The sequence below is a fragment of the Rhipicephalus sanguineus genome, chromosome 5 (genome assembly GCF_013339695.2).
Source record: "Rhipicephalus sanguineus isolate Rsan-2018 chromosome 5, BIME_Rsan_1.4, whole genome shotgun sequence".
Classification (NCBI taxonomy): Eukaryota; Metazoa; Arthropoda; class Arachnida; order Ixodida; family Ixodidae; genus Rhipicephalus; species Rhipicephalus sanguineus.
The window spans coordinates 157476890-157492452 of record NC_051180.1 but is presented as its reverse complement, the minus strand read 5'-3'; the positions used below and the strand labels follow the sequence as shown (position 1 = coordinate 157492452).

The 15563-nt window shown below is 49.9% G+C and overlaps 1 protein-coding gene across 1 annotated transcript in view; it reads right to left on the bottom strand.

The window, feature by feature from the left end:
* Positions 1-8612, bottom strand: part of LOC125758465 (uncharacterized) — a 100055-nt gene extending 91443 nt beyond the window's left edge. Inside the window, exon 1 of the mRNA XM_049415765.1 lies at positions 8479-8612. Within this exon, the coding sequence (XP_049271722.1) occupies positions 8479-8556 (78 nt within the window). The 5' untranslated portion in view covers positions 8557-8612. The remainder of the gene's footprint in view (positions 1-8478) is intronic.
* Between the last annotated feature and the right edge of the window lie 6951 nt (positions 8613-15563).

Below are 15563 nucleotides of genomic sequence, written 5' to 3'. Positions count from 1 at the left end.
TCGGCAGCGTCGAAGAGGGCGAAAGCATTGCTGGCGGCCACACATTCGTCGATGTAGGCGACAGTCGTACCAATGTTTAGGTGCCTATATTTGTGGCTGAAGTTTGTCAGCACTACCTTTGCTTTACCGCCACGCAGCTCGGCTATACCTCTTGCGACGCAAATTTGACGGTTCAGGAGTAGGTGCTGATGGCCCTCGATGACGCCTCCAAGGTTCACAGGTTTTTCGGTGCCGACGGAAATAATTACGCTGGAGCGCGGCGGAACGGTCACCTGCTCCTCTATCACATTCTGTACATGGTTCCCTGGCATCGCGTGGGGCGGGAGCGCTTTGTCTGAGGTTAGTGTTATTGACTCAGACCTCAGGTCGATGATAGCGCCGTGGTCACTTAGGAAGTCCATTCCAAGTATGACATCCCTGAAGCAGTTTTGTAGGATTACAAAGCTCGCAGGATAAGTCCGGTTATTGATGGTGACTCTCGCCGTGCATACTTTTTGTTATACATGACAGATGCTCTCAGCTCGTCATTCGTACGGACTCGACGCTAGATATCCACGATATACGACGAGTGTATCGGTCTACGTCACTCTCGGACAGTATTCACCATCTTGCTGCCTCCGCATCTGTGCGGATACGTGTTCAGTGGGTGCTTCGGGCCGCTTTGCCACCTTGTCAAAGCTGATCTGGCAACCCACCCACAAGTCACACCGCACCCACTACCGCATTTTCCTGAGGACGCTCAAGGACAGATGCTACGGGAAAAAGAAAGCCTCCGACGTACCACACGAGCTCTTATACCTCCGTGTGGGTCAGACCTCCCTGGTGGTTTAACCCGCCGAGAGGAGGTTACGTTGCGGAGGCTTCGTGTAGGGGTTGCGCTTACCCCATCCGTGACCACCCTGTGGGCGCAAAAGTACCGCGGCCCCTATGGTACATCGTGCCCGTTTTGCGACGCCCCAATCAGCGATTTAACTGTCACACACTTATTGTGGACATGCACGGGTCTACAATTAAGCCGTCGTCGTCACCTACGTGCAACAGGCCTCAGGCCTGGCCGACCACCCGACTTTGACCGCTGGATTAGTGGACATCACCACCGCTCGTTACTGGACTTCATACACGAAGCAAATTTATATGTGTATTTCTGAATAAATATTAGGCCTAAGGGCAGACTTTCGAAAAAAAGACACCAATCGGCGTTATCAGGTGGCGTGAAGCTGTCTAGACTTCGGGGCCTTTCCAGGCTGTCCTAACTATTCAGCTTCGTGGCAAACGGCCGACTGATGACAGAATAGTCGGCTCCGGTGTCGACGAGGGCTGTGATACTGTGGCCGTGGATAAGAACGTCGAGGACGCTGGTTAGACGCCTCGCGTTGCAGTTAGGTCATGGCGTCGGGTCACGGCTACGTCGGTTTGTTCCGCTGCTTCCCCGTTGCGTCGTCAGGTCTACTTCGGTCCGCGAAGTCTCGTTGTCAGGGCTCATTCTGGTTCGCTTCGTGTCCTGAAGGTTCGTCGTGGCGCCGTCGTCGGCGGCAGAGGATCTTCGGTATTTCGTCGTACAGCAACCGCATTTCCATCGGTTGCTGCCCTTAGTTTTCCGGATAAGTGCTAAGCGACTGGCTCTGGGTTGGGCCAGTGTACTGCCGGCGGTGCGGTGACATGTAGCGGCCGGTCGACGGCGAGCGGGAAGGTCATCGTTCGTGCCACTGTGTTCCGTTCAATTAGTCGCCGATGTCGCGAGGCTGTTCGCCTAGTTGCGGCCGTGGTCCGTTGACGGCGAATCCGCGTAGCCCCATCTGTCGGTACTGACAGCGGCGGTACGTGTGGCGGGTCTCCCCGCAGTGGTAGCAGAGCAGGCGGTTATCAGGGGCGCGCCAAACGTCGGTCTTCCTTGGCGCGTAGCGCGGGGCATAGCGCTGGGCGACAGAAGGACGGTAGGGCGTCGGTGATGGTGGTGGTGGAGGCGGCGTCTGGAGGGGGGGCGGTGAAGAGGGGAGGCGTTGCGTCGGTTTCCAGCAGCATAGCTCATTGCTTGCAGCTGCGGCGATGCCGGCCGAGGAACACCCAGTGACTGTTAGATTTCCTCGCGTACAGCGTCAGCAAGCGACATCACTTCGGGCTGTGCCAAAGGGGCGAGCTTTCGCAGCTCCTCTCGCACGATGGCTCGGATCGTTTCGCGCAAGTCGTCGGAGGCGACAGCATGAACAGCTGCGCTGTCTTGAAATGCGCGGCGATTGTACTGCCGGGTGCCCATCCCGAGCGTCTTTTCGATGGCTGTTGCCTCCAAGAGGAATTCTTGAATGGTCTTGGGTGGGTTTCTCATGAGTCCCGCGAACAGCTCCTGCCTAACTCCTCGCATGAGGAAGCGAACTTTCTTTTCCTCGGGTATGTCAGTGTCAGCATGGCGGAACAGTCGGTTCATCTCTTCCGGGAATATTGTCACCTTTACGTTCGGGAGCTGCACTCGTGTTTCCAGTAATGCGGCGGCCCGTTCCTTTCGCACGACGCTTGTGAACGTTTCCAGGAAAGCGCTGCGAAAGATGTCCCAGGTTCGAAGAGTGGATACCCGATTTTCGAACCAAGTCCTTTCCGCGCCTTCTAGGTAAAAGTACACGTGGCGCCGCTTGTCCTCGTTCTTCCCGTTGTTAAATGCTGAGACCCTTTCGAACGTCTCCAGCCAGGTTTTGGGGTCATCGCTTGGCGATCCATGGAAGGTAGGCGGCACTCTTGGCGGTTGTATCACGAGGGCTGCAGAAGACACTGCGGCTGTCATCGTGCCCGCTGTCTTCGTCGCCGTGGCACTTGGCTTGTCCGGTAGGACTCCAAATTAGGGGGTAGTCCTTTGAGTCTCCGGCTTCCTCGACTGTCCCTGATGGTGTCGCTGTCTTCTTCACGAGCGGGGCTGGGTTCACGGTTTGACGGGGGCGCCCGGAACATGAGCGTACCCAGCACCTCCACCAGATGTCACGAGGTCGCGACGTCGACGAAGGGAGCAGTCGGTGTATCGGAAAAACTCTTTATTTGGCCGCACTTGTGGCCGGGACATGAAAAGTCAAATTACAGCAGTGCGCTGATAGCGGTGAATAGAGCGTCGTTAGTCGATAAAAACTGACCAGTCGGGAAGCGCGCCGGCATTTATACATGTGCCGTCGAATATTCCAGTGTTATCGCTGGTTGTCACGGAAGTTCTAGAATAGGCTCGAGTATTCGCGTCTTGCGCGCAATCTTAACAAACGATCTACAGTAATCGCGAAGCATCTCGAACACTGAGGCGCGGTTCGCGCTGAGCGTTGCTGACACTTTTTGTGGGCGAAAACCGAATAGAGCAAAAGTGATAATAAGAAACGCACGCGACAGTAGGAAGCCTATTTTACTTCCGTACCTCCGGGAAGTTTTCGGTAGAAGGGGTTATATAAAGAGAGCAAATAGTAATAAGGTTGTCTAAAAGCACAGCTAACATGCTGACAGGCAATACATTATATAGTACAATACCCACGACGCTAGATGGTGAACTGCATCCTTGCCACAATTACAAAAAAGTCGAAATTTCGCCTCAAGGGCGAAGCAATGAATGCGATACCTAGAAATTGGAATGTCACAGGATGAACAACAAGCATCCAAGAAATTTGCGAGCCTCCAGGACGCATGCACAGAACGTAAGCCACTCTCAAACTCTAGGGCTCGCGTTGTCACATGACCCTGCAGCGCCTTTCTAAACCAGAGAGCGCGCGACCTCAAGAGAACATAATAATGGCGGCGCTTGGCAGTGGCACGTGAAGCCACGGCTAGCGTTCCCTGCGGGCATCGACTGTGGTCACAAAATAAAACTTCATTTGGTTCTATATGGTACATATTCCTGAGGCCAAAAAATAGCGCAAACGCAGCTCTTCGTTGTCATAGAAGCGCAGTATTACCGGTCGGTCGCAGTTAGGCTTCTTAAAAACGAGTCTGTGTACGCGCTCAACAGATTTCACTTCGATGCCCAACATTTCGAAAAATATCCCTCGCGTCATTAGTCCTTCCACCGCTTCTCGCGTTTGTTTGGTTTCTTTAAGACCGTAGATAACTATATTGTTTCGGCGGCTTCTATTTTCAAGGTCTTCAATTTTGTTGTGCGTTTCAGTAGATTCCCTGCGCATGGCCGGTACGGTTTCTTCGCATTTTTCGACCTTCTCCTGATATTGCTTTAATGACGTAAGCCTACACTGAAGCTGCTAAATCCTTAGCTGAACATCTTTAACCCCTTAACTGCTTTGGACGAGCAGAGCTCGTCCTGCCCAAACTGTCCCCAAACTGCTTTGGACGAGCTCTGCTCGTCCGAGCGGAATAGGTACTCCCCTCTAGCGTTCAGTACAAGAGGCGCTCTTCTGCAGCTTAGATTGCGTGTAATCCACCAGATGGCAGCATTTACGTGGCAATTTTTTTCTCCTGCGGAAAGAGCGCGGTTTTTGTATGAAAAGATGGCTTGCGGTGGCGGTCACTCATGCATAACTGGCTCGTCAACACGAAAAAGAGGCTTTTCATTTTCGTCATCTTCTTCGAGTGATGATCATACGGATACAGATGTTTATCTTGTGTCCGGAAGTGGAGACAGCGAAGGCGGTGAATTGAGCATCTCCTCCGGTGATGATGAAAACAGCTTGGAAGCGAACATTGCGAGTGCTCGCCAGTGGACTCTGCTTGATGCGGACAATCCTCCTGTGAAGCCTCCTCGCTTTCCATTCTTGGCCATTCCAGGCAAGACTTTCAACTTGTCATTGCCAGATGACCTTATGGAATATATTCAGCAGTTTCTTCAAATCTGCTTCGTTTGCTCTCGGAAGCGAGGAGAAAACGGGGAAAAATTGAGAAAGGAAACTCGATTTTGGTGCAGGAGCTGCAACAGGCCCCCTTGCGTTATTCCTTGTTTTGATTTGACTAAGTGTGTGGTACAAATATTTTTTTCAACATCGAGAAGCTGCTTTTTAGTACAATCAGATTCGAAATCAGCAATAAAAAAATAGGCACTTTCGGTTGCGAAATTTTCAAAAAAATAAAGCACTTAAGGGGTTAAGACCCGTTTCAAGAACTGACTGCGATGTCTTAATTTCAGTGACGGCTTTTAGTATTTGGTCTATTTTGTCAGGACCTGGCTTTTCCTCAAAGTCACCACTCAGTTGCAATAAAAAAATATCACGCGAGCACACTCTCGGTGGCAAAACAACATGTACTGTGGGCTTGGCAGCACAATCAGACCTACATGACTAGATTTAGTGCATTTAACAAGGGACCATTTATCCCTAACCTGTAGAACGAAGAGCACGTAATTTATCATGGTGCTCCGGACGGTGCTGCCAAGCCCAGTGAAGCGCGTGCGGATCCTCTTGGGCCTTTCATGCTGTCCCGCTGTCCCGCTGACGTGCCAGGTGTCGCTGGTGCACCGAACGGGTTCTCCTGACATGACGTGAGAGGCGTTTCACCATGATGGGGTCCGTTCTGCCATGCTGATAGCGATAGCAGAGTCGTCCCAACTTGCACGTGTTGTCGGTTACTTGATGTCGTAGGCGCTGTGACGGAATGACCACAGCAATCCAGCAGGGAAGAGCATTCAGTTCCGTGAAGTCCGAGGAATACCTGTAGAACGAAGAGCACGTAGTTTATCATGGTGCTCCGGACGGTGCTGCCAAGCCCAGTGAAGCGCGCGCGGATCCTTTTGGGCCTTTTATGCTGTCCCATTGACGTACCAGGTGTCGCTGGTGCACCGAAAGGGTTCTCCGGACATGACGTGGGAAGCGTTTCACTATGATGGGGTCCGTTCTGCCATGCTGATAGCGATAGCACCGTCGTCCCAAATTGTACGTGTTGTCGGTTACTTGATGTCGTAGGCGCTGTGACAGAATGACCACAGCAATCCAGCAGGGAAGAGAGCATTCAGTTCCGTGAAGTCCGAAGAATGCCTGTAGAACGAAGAGCACGTAGTTTATTATGGTGCTCCGGACGATGCTGCCAAGCCCTGTCGGTGTGTCGACTGTCTTCCAAGCCAAGTCGGTGTGTCGACTGTCTTGATATTGTTGCAGTCGTGTCTATTATTGTATTGTCTGCTGTTGATGCTTGTGCCGTGTTAAGGGGGGACGATGAAATCGTTTGTAACTTCGTAGTTTCTTGGCCTAGGTTGATGAAATTGGGTACACACGCTAAAACATTATCAAATTGCAAATGTGATTTTTCATAAAGGTATCTTTGCTAGATCGTATTTTATATTTATTCAAATGTTAATGGCTTGTGCAAAGCCTGGTGCAGTGATTATACATGCTAGGAGGCTGGAACTACTTTGTATCTCTGCTCACATACCGCTTGAACTTAAATACAATGTCAGATTTTTTACTGCTCTAATACCTTTCTTCTGAAGATTACATGCAAATGCCGGTGTCTCAGGTAATCGTGCCGAGTAGTAATTATGAAATAAGAAAAGAACAATGACATAAACACACATTCCAAAAATGTGTCGGACTACAGCACAGTCAATGGATTATAATAAAACAAACAGCATAAAAATGGGTCTATCCGTAGTTGTGCTATGCTTTCCACAAGCGAAGTGACAGGCGTAAAACACTCTTTTGAGAAAATGGACAACAAAAATTTGGCTGCAGTAGACCCTATGCTAAAGTGTGCCAGGACAGTAATAATTGGTATTTTTGACAGGAGGCACTCGTTTGGGCCTCTACTTCTTAATGTAGCCTGATTTAGGAAGTTTGCTACCCTCTATCACTTACCGCAGACGCTTTTGTGCAGCGCCCTGGAGCGCAAGTGCACCAAACTGCACGTAAATATTGGGCATGTCGGACTGCATCGCGACTTTTGCGGCCGCGGTCCGTGTCGCCAGGCGGCCTAAATAGCGGTGTATTAGTTTGATGAAGCTTTGAGCTGTGAACTACTAACGTCTAAAGTCATTTTCCTGTATTACGATAAAACGCACGTGAGGACATTGGACGCCCGTTTTATCGAAACGGGACCAGGAACGCGCGCGCACGAAGCTCGGGTCTCATCGGAGTGTCACGCCGCCAAGATGGCGGCCCTGGGTGGCAGGAAATACGAGATACGACGCCGTGAATTGCACCGTTTTAGCGTGATTTTGAGCTTCCATTTCACCGACCTCACTAACAAAACTATTTTTCTTTCGGGCATTAGAGTGCGTTTTCAGTGCAATCGTTTAGGTACTGCGTAAGTAAGAGACCACAGATGCGAAGACGAGTGTTTTCCAAAAATTGATTTTTTGGCTATTTTCGCGATTTGATCGTCACGTCCCCCTTAAGAAGCCGGTAATAATGAAACGAAAGTGCATGACGTAATTGTCTAAGGCAGAGAGCTGCGGAGCGAGATGTCGCAAGCTCAAATCCCCGGTCGCGCTCTTCAGATTTTTCTTGAATGATTTTTATTTGTTGCTTTTATTTATATATACATACATATACATATACGGGACATGACGGCGACGGCAAACGTCCGCCGACAGTGTGTCCATATATTTGCTATCGCAATAAAAATCACGCATGTCGGAGAGAGTTTGAACTTATGTATGTTTCAAGCCTTTCAAGTTTGAATTCGCAGCTGCTGCTCAAAAGAAATCACATGTATAAAAAGCAGACCAAACGCACGTTCATGGCGTTTGTAAAAGTTGCGCAACTCCTTTTTATACATGTGATTTTTACACATGTGATTTCGTTTGAGCAGCAGCTGCGAATTCAAACTTGAAAGGTGTGTAAGCTGTCGCACGCATTGGTTCATTGTCGAGATAAGTATACGACAATGAACGCCATGGCCGCGCGCGAGAACGTAGCCACGAGCGACACGTGGTGAAAACGGGATGCCAAGTGAGTGCATTCGACCCGCTGGTCAGGCAGACTGGAAACAGAAATTTACTAGTGAAACCGACGCGTTCCATTTATCATTAACTGCAGCAAGCATATCATTTTGAACGCTTGGCGGCGCTGACCTCAGTCCAAGCGAGCTGAGGCCACGCGTCGGAGTGTTCGAGTTAAAGGTGCTGACGGCTGTACATTTGTTTTTCCTTATAAAAAATTTTTTACGCCGCAAAAGGCGCGAAGTGCCTCGAACTGTCGAAGACGTTGCGCTTAAATAGTAGTTAACATATTGCCGCAAGTAAACGGGTCAAAATCATTTAGGTGAGCACCCTTTCAACGGCGTGTTATTCTACTCCGTTCTGAGACTTCATTACGCTTTTTGCCGAAAACTATATCATACCGTGATAAGCCATAACGAATATTTTTTCATCACAAAAAATATAAAAAAAGGAGTCGCGTGAATAAACATGCTGAGCGTGCAGTTTTCATCTTGCATGCGTTCAGCACGATGACGGATAGCGCTTTGCCTTAAGTCGATAGCCGACGCTTACCTGTTTTCATGCCTCCTATGCGAGAGCTAAATGTATATCAAGATGTAGTTTGTGCGCGTAAGTTAGTTACATAGCGCTACGAATCTTACCTCTCGCAGGTCTGAAATTGTAGCGGCGTTGACCACTAAGACGAGGTTTAACGCCAAAGCAAATGTCCAGGGAAACATGTTTGGCTTAACAGAACCTTAGAACTTGGTCTGTTGTGGGCGCGGGTGCACGCTCATATACCGAGTGCGTCATTGTTCGCTCATCTGTGCATTGTCAAACACAGCATAGCAGCTGCTTCTCAAATCGAATGGCTGTGTCGGTTGTTTGCGTAAAAGTTGTCCATAAGGAACACAGCGAATCATTGTTTTTCCTGGAAAAAAAAGAATAAAATTATACGAAGCAGCACTCTTAACAATGATGTTCAAGGTATTCTTATGTCGTATAATCAGTCTCTTCCTCGGTGTATATATTAGTGGGTCACCTTTCATTCTTGGAACTGCCCTATTGTGCTACTGCACTTTCTCTGGACAACATATGGATATGAGAAGTTTCCGGAAAAGCGGATTTAGTTACAACATTACGTGCAATGTTGTTTTGCAATACGGCACCCTACAAGGATGCTGAAACTATGCCGCACAAGCAAATGATATTGTAGGAGGGTGTCAACTTGAGCTTGTTGGCATGGCTTCATCGTCGGAAACAGCGCGAGCACACGGGACTAGAAAGACAGACAAGACAGACAGGACGCAAAGTCCTGTCTGTCTTTCTAGTCCCGTGTGCTCGCGCTGTTTCCGACGACAAATGATATTGGTTTCACCGCACAGGCGCCGGTTAAAACCGCACTCTCCGTCAGCTTTCGTCTTCCAGAAGGCGTGGTCCTCAGCCGACCTGCGCTGACCGAGTTGTGATTCCTGCTGAAACGCATTAGAAATATTTTGGTGTAGTCGTTTATCACAACCTATCTTGGCTGAAGCATGTCACTGCGCTGCGGACCACTCTCGTCAGATTTGTAGCATTATTAAGAAAACGGCGTAACAGAAAAAACGAACCCACTTTTACCACACGAACAAATCGCCAACTCAAAACTGATGCTATATATATTCGAAGGTTTTGTAGACGTGCTTCTTGTAGCTGTACTGCCATGCCCGCTTCTTATTTTATTTTCATGTATTCGAGTTAAAACAACAAAAGCAGCCCCGCCACTGGTCCGGTGGTTATGACGCTCGACTGCTCACCCCATGGTCGCGGGATCGAATCCCGGCCGCGGCGGCCGCATTTTCTATGGAGGCGAAAATGTTTGAGGCCCGTTTGCTTAGATTTACGTGCACGTTAAAAGAACCCCAGGTGGTCGAAAATTCCGGAGCCTTCCACTACGGCGTCTCTCATAATCATATGGCGGTTTTGGGATGCTGAACCCTAGATATTGTCACGGGGATGACCAATACACGAGAGAGACAGCAGCAAGTATATTTACAGTATTTCCAAGCAACTGTGCCACCGAATGGCTGCCAGCATCTCGCGCGGCATTCCAGCTTCTTCCTCGTCTCTTCGACTCCAACGGCGTGCTCGTCCACAATGCCTCGTAACATCACCCCCGGAGGATGGAGCGCCATCACGGCGCCTCCTAAGTCATTCAGCACTGGGAGTGCAGTAGCGTTTGAGGCACGACACATGAACGACATCAGTAGGTGGTGTAGGAGAAGACGAGAGCGGATGGACGGGAGTGATGAGGGAGTCAACGTCAGTGACCTTGCGGAGAACTTTGTAGGGCCCTGTGTATCGAGGGAGAAGCTTCTCGCACAAGCCTTCGCGTCGATACGGCGTCCAGAGTAGGACAACAGATTCAGGCGGGTAGTCGACGTCGCGGTGCCGGTTATCGTAGCGCGCTTTTTGCGATACCTGGGAATCACAGAGCCTGGCGTGGGCGACTCGGCGAGCCTCGCGGGCGCGAGAAGCGACGTCCTGAGCATACGCGCTTGGTACGACGGTATCAGAAGGGAGGAGCGTTTCGAAGGGCAGCGTAGGGTTGCAGCCGTACAGAAGAAAGAACGGCGAATAGCCGGTGGTGTCATGCCTCGACGAATTATAGGCAAAAGTAACATAGGGCAGGGTTGCGTCCCAGTCACGGTGGTCAGCAGAGACGTACATTGACAACATATCCGTGAGAGTTCGGTTGAGGCGCTCGGTAAGACCGTTAGTCTGCGGAGGGTAGGCCGTAGTAAGTTGATGTTCGGTAGAGCAGCTACGGAGGAGTTCGTCGATGACTCTTGCGAGGAAGCAGTGGCCCCGATCCGTAAGAAGCTAGCGCGGAGCACCGTGTCGAAGAATGACGTCATTGAGCAGAAAGTGCGCGACGTCTGTAGCGCAGCTAGTTGGCAAGGCACGTGTTATGGCATACCTGGTCGCATAGTCAGTTGCGACAGCAATCCGTTTGTTACCTGACACGGACGTAGGAAAAAGTCCGAGCAAGTCGAGACCGACGCGGAAGAATGGTTCGGATGGAACGTCAATAGGTTTAAGCAGGCTAGCCTGAGGAAGAGCATTACGTTTGCGCCGCTGACAGTGCTCGCAAGCAGCGACATATCGGTGCACAGAACGATAAAGGCCAGGCCAAAAGAACCGATGCCGCACGCGGTCATAGGTGCGTGAAACGCCCAGGTGTGCCGCAGTCGGAGCATCATGCAGATATTGAAGAATGGTTGCACGCAGGTGCCGGGGAATAACTAACAAAAGTTCTGGACCATCAGGCTTCATGCTGCGGCGATACAGAATGTCATTGCGTAGGACATATTGGCGGAGAGAAGGGTCGGAACGTCCCGAAGAGACTTGGTGGATGACCATATTGAGGGTTGCATCCCGACGCTGTTCTGCGCCGATGTCGCACAAATCAGATATGGCGAGCGCACAAGAATCATTGTCATGGTCAGCGAGGCTAGCAGGGTCCACCGGATGACGCGAGAGACAATCGGCGTCTTGGTGCAGCCTGCCTGATTCGTAAATTACGTCGAAGGGATACTCCTGCAGACGTAGAGCCCAGCGACCAAGGCGACCAGTTGGGTCCTTGAGCGATGACACCCAACAGAGGGCGTGGTGGTCGGTAATAACCTAGAACTCACGGCCATACAAGTAGGGGCGAAATGTTGCGACAGCCCAGACCAACGCAAGACATTCGCGCTCTGTGATCGAATAGTTCCGCCCAGATGTGGAGAGAAGGCGGCTGGCGTATGCAATCACACGTGTTTGCCCCCCCCCCTGGTGTTGGGCGAGGACGGCGCCGATTCCATGCCCACTGGCATCTGTGCGAACCTCCGTAGTCGCGGACGGGTCAAAGTGTACCAGTATTGGTGGTGAAGTGAGCAAGTTTATCAGCGTCGAGAATGCAGCCGCCTGGTCCTGGCCCCACGAGAAGGGGACGTCTTTCTTTAGAAGGTCAGTGAGCGGTCGGACAATGGTGGCGAAATTGCGTATAAAGCGTCGGAAGTATGAGCATAAGCCAACGAACCTCCGAACATCTTTAGTAGAAGAAGGCAGAGGGAAGTCCTTGACAGCGCTAATCTTGTCAGGGTCAGGTTGTACACCATTAGCACATACAAGATGACCAAGCATAGTGATTTGTTGCCGGCCGAAATTCCACTTTTTGGAGTTCAGCTGGAGTCCCGCTCGACGAAAAACAGCTAGAATGGTCGACAAACGAGTTATATGACTCTCAAACGTTGGGGAAAAGACAATGACATCGTCGAGGTAGCAGAGACAGATGGACCATTTATGGCCACGGAGGAGAGAGTCCATCATGCGTTCGAACGTCGCCGGGGTGTTGCACAGCGCGAAAGGCATAACCTTGAACTGATAGAGGCCGACCGGTGTGACGAAGGCAGTTTTTCTCGGTCTGAGTCGTCAACAGAAATCTGCCAGTAACCCGAGCGCAGGTCTATGGATGAGAAGTATCTCGCACCATGAAGACAGTCAAGGGCGTCGTCGATTCGTGGCAGCGGGTATACGTCTTTGCGGGTTATCTTGTTCAAGGCACGATAGTCGAGGCAAAATCTCCAGGTGCCATCCTTCTTTTTGACCAAGACGACAGGTGACGCCCATGTACTTGAGGAGGTCTCAATGACGCCTTTTGAGAGCATCTTATCGACTTCTCGTTGTATGACCTGGCCTTCGGATTGAGGCACACGATATGGCCGCCGTCTGACAGGACTAGCATCCCCGGTATGTATTTGTACGTTTTTAGCGCGACGCCATGCGTCGAAAAAAGTCGGGATGGTGGAGCCATCACCGCTAAAAACACAGGCGAACTTTGAAACACCTTAAAAAATGGACAACTTTGTCCACCTAGCGGAAAACATATGAAGCCAACGCGCCGTTTACCTCTGTTGTATCGTCCCTTCCTAATCGTTCTATGCGCTGTTAACATTTTGTGATGAAGCCAACGCCTCCTTTCTAGAGGAGGCGTTGATCAAGCAAACGGCAAACAATAGGTAATGTGCTGCCATCTCTGGGGCATTTTGAGCGATATGTCTCGACTCTAGCACATGGAAGTGTTTTAGATTGAAAACCGTTACCATTACTATAGACACATCGTGTGCGCCCGTGTGTGTGTCTGTGTGCGTGTCCGTGTATGTGTAACAACACACATTAATAAGTATGCATTTAGTGGTTGAAGTGCGCACTAGGGGCCGGATTTCGCTGTCGCGTTCAACTCTTAAATGTGAAGCTTAAGGGTCCCCGAATTTTTCTACCGTGTTCTAGTGCTCGCTTAGGCTCATTTATCCTCCCGCGCCTACCTCAATGTTCATGCGGCACTGGCTTATGATATCACTATACCCGGTGACAATCTTCTGTAGCAGCACATTCATACTCAAGTGCGCGGAGCTTCTGCACGTGTGTAATTACGCCAGGCAGTCCGTTTGCTTGCGATTACGGTTTCGATGTCGCAGGCGTGTCCAAGATGTACGTTTTCGTACGAGCACCCACGGCCTATTATGTTTTCTGGAAAACAGTGATATGAAAGGTAGGTTATATATAGCGTTAATCGAAAGTTACCACAAGCCTTGATATACTTATGAATGGATCACTGAAGGAACAAATATATGGAATCATTGTTGAGCTCTTCTGCAAATCTCATTACTTGATCTGATAATATAATGCTAATCTTTCAGCGTTTCAAGTCCGCGTGCAAAACGTGCACCATACAGTAGTGCTAAAGCTTTTTTTTGGAAAGAGATAGAATATTCTGCATTGGAATATACCTTAGGAAGCAGCATTTTTAATGGTCGGGTTTATTAAAAACTAAAGGCATAGCCAAGCACAAGTTGCGCAATTCGAAATTCTGTACGTAAAAGAACAAACCATTTTCTAAATTCCAGCGCATACAGGTCCGGTATTGACGTTTGTTCAATTTGAGATGCAATAACTTTACGGAGATGTTCACGTTATTTCCTGAGGGTAAGGCGACGGCGTAGAACGGCAGCAGAAATATTGGGCATGACTGGTCGGGAGCTGGCATCTCAAGTTTGTAATTCCAAGCGAGGTAAGCGCACACTATATCAGTGGTGGCCAAGGACGCTGTTTTTGCACGTGAAAAACACTCTGTAAGACGCATGATATACGTGGACGCGTGTGTTTCAGGCGTAGCTTTACGTAGGTAATTTTATCACCGGAAAACGCTCTGATCGCGAAGCGCCAGAAAGATGTTCCGCCGTAGACATTGACGGGCCCGATGTTACAAAGTGCGACCTTGAACGCGATTGTAAAAGTAACAGCAGGCAACGGAAATACCGACCTTGTATGCAACTAAATTTATGAAACTGGTAATTTCTTCTACGCACTTTATCCAATGGCAGTTTTGCTTTCAAACAGCTGGTCTGGCTGAAGACTACCAAGACTGTTAGGGTTAAGTGCGTAGTGATTGACAGGAGTTCTAGCGGTGCGACGCGGTAAGGATCCATGATCCTGGTCAAGCTTTCCAAACGTTCGTTCAGCGTGCACTGATAGTTCAATACCGCAGATGCAGGTAGTGCACCTGCGTGAACGGCGAAACAAACAACGCTCGAGCACGTCAGAACGACGAAACAACAGCACACTGGTAGCGTGCTCGCGAACGTCATGCGCACGTTATCTCGTGTGCGCATGACGTTCGCGAGCACGCTACCAGTGTGCTGTTGTTTCGTGCCGATGCGCCTGGAAGACTTGATGCTCCGCTTCCGATACCAGAGAGGGTAAGGAAGGAATCTAGCGAATTGCAAGTGCTTCAAGCTTGCCTTCTTGCATCATGGTGTCGCGCCGCGTCAAAATATTGGTTATGTTGTATTCTCTTGGTACAACGCTCTTTATTGTGCGCGTTACAGCTTTCAGTGTTTAACTAAAATTTGGTGTGACTTGGAAAGGGGCCTTTAAAGGGATCGCAATCGCCAAAGCAAGAACAATACGTCTTTACAGACAAATAGCAAGAGCCTTCCAGACTCTAAGAAAAAAAAGAGTATGTGTGACTCTTTTCGAAGAGTTTTGACTTTCCATGTGTACGACTAACTTTAAAGAGGCACGATGACTCTTGGTGGGTCAGAGTCGGCGCGCTCTAGGAGAGTACGCTGAACCTCTTAACAAGAGTGGAAGGACTGTTATCCGAAGGATCCAACTGCCACTTCTGAGGGAGTCAGACGAGTCTTGCAGGTAACACTCCTACGTGGGTCAAATGCCACACACCGAAGCGGCAAGCGACTGCACTACTGTATTGCCACGTGCCTTTCTTTATCACTTTTGGTGTATTCGGGTTTCGGCCACAAAGACTGTCAGCAACGCTCAGCGCGAACCGCGCCTCATTGTTCGAGAACCTTCGGGACCATTGTAGATCGTTTTGTTAAGATTGCGCGCAAGACGCGCACACTCGAGCTTACTCTAGAATTTGCACGACAGCCAGCGATAACGCTGGAATATTCGACGGCACATGTTTAAATGCCGACGCGCTTCACTGCTAGTCAGTTGATCGACGGACGACGCCCTCTTCGCCGCTATCATTGTACAGCGTGTATTGCTGTAGTTCTAGTTCTCATTTTCTGGCCACAAGTTCGGCCAAATAAACAGTTTCATCCTGCAAACGCCGACTGCTGTCTTCGTCGACGTCACGACCACGTGACATCTGGTGGAGGTGCTGCTGCTTCCATGATCCGGACGCCCCCGCGAAGCG